At 40.8% G+C, this 5,000-nt stretch overlaps 1 protein-coding gene across 1 annotated transcript in view; it reads left to right on the forward strand.

Annotated features, from left to right (window-relative positions):
• The first annotated feature begins 1,186 nt into the window (after positions 1 to 1,186).
• Positions 1,187 to 5,000, forward strand: part of LOC137626808 (uncharacterized) — a 13,018-nt gene continuing 9,204 nt past the window's right edge. The window contains exons 1-3 of the mRNA XM_068357797.1: positions 1,187 to 1,289; positions 1,857 to 1,993; positions 3,461 to 3,609. Coding sequence (XP_068213898.1) covers positions 1,187 to 1,289; positions 1,857 to 1,993; positions 3,461 to 3,609 — 389 coding nt within the window. The remainder of the gene's footprint in view (positions 1,290 to 1,856; positions 1,994 to 3,460; positions 3,610 to 5,000) is intronic.

Consider the following 5,000-nt stretch of genomic DNA (forward strand, 5'->3'; position numbering starts at 1 on the left):
TGTTGGAAATAATAGCATTCATTGCTAAATTAGTGAGGACCCAAGTGACTACTTCACACCGCCTTTCTGTTCTGACATTACTCTTCCATTGTTAAAATACCGAGCACAAAACCTGACTTTTGATGCCCAATGCAGGGAGGAAACTGCCAGTAGAAAATGGTTCACCTTGTTACACTATTCGAAGTTGAGTTTCGCATCTAGAGTTACTTGCTCAAGCAGTGAAGCTGACTACATCCTTCCAGAGATCCCCGAGGATGCCTTCCCAGAAATCTTTGATTGACTTTGTGACAAAATGGACGCCCCAATTAGTATGATGACCTTGAAAAATACTTCATGGAGCAGTTGTACTCATATTTGCTTACCACCCATATAGCCAAAATTTCCAGCTTTCTCAAAAGACGTTCGGGGACCAAAAGGTTTTACTCACTCTTAGGGAACTGACCAATATTGATCATTACAAATCTGCAGAAGACGGCTCTCATCTTGAAATGAGCCTACTTCGTACCCTTTAGGTACTAATCCCACCCAAAACTATACGTGCTTACATCCCTGATGATAATACATTGCCCATGAAGGACCTCATCACCAAAGTCGGTGACTTTATAGACTGGCACTTTACTGTTCTCAGCGACTCAATTCATGACAAAGAAGAGACCTATCTAACACCAACAGAGGTTGATGTAAATGTAGTAACACAGATGCCTGCCTTGACATATGCTAGGCCGGTGCTAGAGCCACCCTCCACCCACATATATCTCCCCTCGCTCACTCCCGAAACAACGTCCTTTCTGGTCATTTCCCGATGCACATCAACCCGGTACTTCTGCTAATACCACTCCGACATCTAGGATGCTTCGAAAAAATGTGTGGATAAAAAATGTGTAAGCAATTGCTTGCGTTAGTGGTTTCCCCTATCACCTAACTTTTCTTTTTACTTGATGCTGGTACGTTTGTGCGAATTCTTGTAGACACTAGAAATTGCCGTTCCCCCCTACTAAAGTCACTCTCCATGATACGACGAGGTCATTGTACGCCTGATCATGTCTGCCAGGTTACCTTCATCGGATCTGAGATCAACAGACCAAGGTACTAGACATTTATTCTAAGGTTTAAGAGTGCTAAAAACCAATTGCTGCCACTTTGCACGTATTTCCTTTTACATTTACACCTCTACGATTAGTCAACAATGACTTCTACTTGTCGACATCTATTCAACCCACCCTCTCTAACCACAAACTCCACATCAGCGCACCCATGGGTCCCTACACCCACCTCCTCACATTGTTCCCGTAAGTCTCCCATACTGAACTTCACCAAACGCCCAAGGTTCTTGCGAAGCAAAGTATTTATCCTCCATTCAAGGAGATGGGGACCCCAGCCTATGCCATGTTCAGGCATCTGACACTGGACCTCCTGAATATTGCTAAACAAACAAGCACCAGAATAAAAGAAATGGGCCGTTTCCTAAAGGACTCAAGTCCATGGTCCTCGCCTTTACACATATTCCTGAAGAAATATGGCTCCCTACTCCCTTGTGGGGATTACTGTATCTGAACTTGTAGACAGAAAGAGATCACTATCATATCACACATATCGATGACATTATCTCCGACTTGCAAAAGCAATTTTTCTCCTCGCTCAACCTCTTAAAGGCCTATTATCAGGTGCCCATGAACCCTTAAAATCTCATGAAGACAACCATCACCACCCCTTCAGTAAGTTCACCTTCAATTACTCCTCTTTTGGCCTTTGTAATAATGTAGTCACTTTTCAACTCCTCATGAAAGGCAACTCATAGGACCTTATCTTCTGCTTATGTTACGTGGATGACTTACTTCTATTCTCTTCCTTCAAAGAGGAACACCGCCAGCAGTTACTCATCATTCTCGACCACCTTGTAGTCCGGTACGACATGTGTACCTTTGGCACCAATGAAGTATCGTTCTTTGGGCATCAGATCACCAGTGGAGAAGTCAGCCCCCTCCCTGAGAAGGTAGAAGTCCTTCAGATCTTTCCTAAACCCTAGACAGTTTAAGCACTACGAGTGGTCTTGGGAATGATACACTTTTAACACTGGTACATGACAGACATCGCCAACACTATTACAGGAGATTGGTTCGCTTCAGAAAGCGCAATTCTTCAACACATTGAATACCTCATCACATGTTGCTGCTGTCGACTTTCCCATGCCATATAACCATCTCCTCTTCTCCACTATTGCCAGTGACGTCACAATCAGTGCACTACTCTAGAAGGTGTTCTGTGTCTTGCACTCTTATCTGCCTTCTCCAATAGAAAAATTTCGAAATCTGAGCCTAGTAAATCTAACATTGACTGCAAATTGCTGTCCGTCACTTCAACAACAAATTAGATCTCACGCCCTCTACCATTCACACAAAATGTTTGCCAATGAGATGAAATACCATTCTTACATGAAAATAAAGAATTCTACTACACGAGATACGTTTTTCTCATGAATATTCAAATATCCTACTCGATCTGCCCCTGTTAAATCCGTGAGTATGTAATGATGAAAGTATAAATTTCTCATTTTCACTATTTTAAACTTGTTACCCCATCCTCTTTAAAACGTTTCACATTGTTTTTTTTTGTTTTTTATTACAACATATCATATTATTCCTATAATGATAATACCAATATTCAAAACATAGCAATGTTCCTTGGTGATTATAATGGTACTTTCGGTGTAATTAACAAGTTCTCAGAATTCCATACTTTTATACCACAAACATTACAATACAAAGGGTTTTAGACAATGCCTTATTATCTTTTCCTTTACAAACGACTACCCAAAGGAGTAGTTGCTGCTTACTTGAGAGGGAGAGGTGAGGAGACTTGATCAAGCCGCTTAGCTGAGCGAAGATTATAATATTATCAGTCGTAAACCCTCCTCAGACATGAAGTTTCGACCGTTCTTCCGACCAAGTGTCAATTATTCCCCGAACCATGAAAACCAGTTCAGAAATAAATATTTGAACCCGTTCAAAATTTATAACAGAAGTAGCATTGATACTGTTCCTTTGCAGAATGTGAAAGTACCACAGCGACAATTGTCGTATCGTCCTCCTCCAAGACGTGCAGAAGGTTAATATAGTCTGCTGTAAGTGTGACAAGAGTGGAAAGGGTGATGACGAAAATAAACCCTGCTATATTTGCACGATGAAGAGGACAAACCCAATGAGCGTGGATACCTTCAAACCATATATTTGTGAAGGTATGTTAGCAGCAATAGACCGGAGTGAGTGAACCCCGGTCTAATATTGCACGACACGAGTTGCAACCATAGTGTGGTGATACAAGGAACACAGGCATTGATGGTGCAGCCTCTCACAGGCCACTCGGTTATTTTGAAGGTAATAGGAAAATAAGAAGTTACCCTTTTGGCCATTTGAAACTGTCATGTGAGTTGGTGACAGGTAATTTTTATTTTGCCGTAAAGGATTATTTAGCTGACGAAGGAGTAGAAGTCCTGCTGGGTAATGAGGTTGGTGAAGCACCGTCTGTGGCTTCTCCAATTATAACGGAGAAACCATTTAAGTATACTCCTATGACTGAACTCGAGAAGGACTACCCGTATCTGTTTCCTAGGTTTGTGACAACAAGGAGTATGATGAAGAAACTGCCTGATGAAAAAGAAAAAGAAATCAAAGGAGAAATGAGCTTTGAGGATTTTTTTTTTCCAAAAGGAGGGTTCCCTTGATGATATTTAAGAGGAAGACTCCCGAATAACCTCTAGAGAAAAGGAACGACTTACGAGTAGACAAAAAGACAAAGAAGAAATGGACCTGGAGGAAATAGAAAACTCAGAGTTAGAAGTAGGAAAAATGAGGAGTAAAAGGCTGATAGGACTGCAATAAAAAGATGCAACGATAATAGAGTTATTTTACTGTGTGGTGGATGAGACGGAGGTACAGCAGTCTCTGACCTGTTATTATTTTAAGGATGGATTTCTTATTAGGAAGCATAGACTCACCAATATCCTTGAGAATGCTGAATGGGGATATACTCTCAGATATTGATTCACACACCGTTGAGTAGACAGGTGATGGCCATAGTGCACGAAATGGAACATACAGTATAGCTATAAGGAAGATGAAGGAAATAATTTGGAAACACTTTTTCTGGCCTGATAGTGCACGAAATGGAACATACAATATAGCTATAAGGAAGATGAAGGAGATAATTATGAAGCACTTTTTCTGGCCTGGCGTGCATAGGGATGTACGCAAATTTTGACGTGCTTGTCACGTATGTTAGATGGCTGGAAAGCTAAACGAGTACATTAAGAAGGCTTTTTTTTACTCCCGATAGAAATGGGAGGAGAACCCTTCAGAAAGGTAATGATCAACATTGTGGGAACTTTACCAAGGACGGGAAAAGGTCATGAATATATGATAACCCTGATGATGTCCAGTGAAAAGATACCCTGAAGCCCTACCCGTTCAGAACACCATTCCCCAAAAACTCTGAGAAGGTACTAGATTTTTTCACTAAGTCTGGTATTCCAGAAATAATTCAGTGACTGATGAACAAATTTAACGTCAAAACTATTTCAGGACGTAGTGAAACTGTTGGATGTGAGTCAACATCTATAAACTACTTATCATCTGGAGACCAGAGGTGCAGAAGGGAGGTTTCATCAAACTTAGAAAAGTTTGTTAACAAAGTTCTGCAACGAAACAGTAATGTGAATGTGAGTATTTCTTCCTGGAAGAGAAACTAACTCATTTGAACCAGGAGCAATAAGAGGAATTAAGCCGATTAATCAGAAGTTTTCATAAAATTGTCTCGTACTTCGCAAAACGAACCAACCTGACGAAGCATGAGATACACCTCAAAACAATAGAAAGACCATTTAAACAACGTGAGTATTGACTATCACCGTATCACTGAAAGGCCATGAGAAAGGGAGTGGACTATTTGTTATAAAACAGATTAGCCGAACAAAGTTCTAGCCCTTATAGTTCTCCATACTTGTT

Source organism: Palaemon carinicauda, chromosome 34, assembly GCF_036898095.1.
Source record: "Palaemon carinicauda isolate YSFRI2023 chromosome 34, ASM3689809v2, whole genome shotgun sequence".
Taxonomy (NCBI): domain Eukaryota; kingdom Metazoa; phylum Arthropoda; class Malacostraca; order Decapoda; family Palaemonidae; genus Palaemon; species Palaemon carinicauda.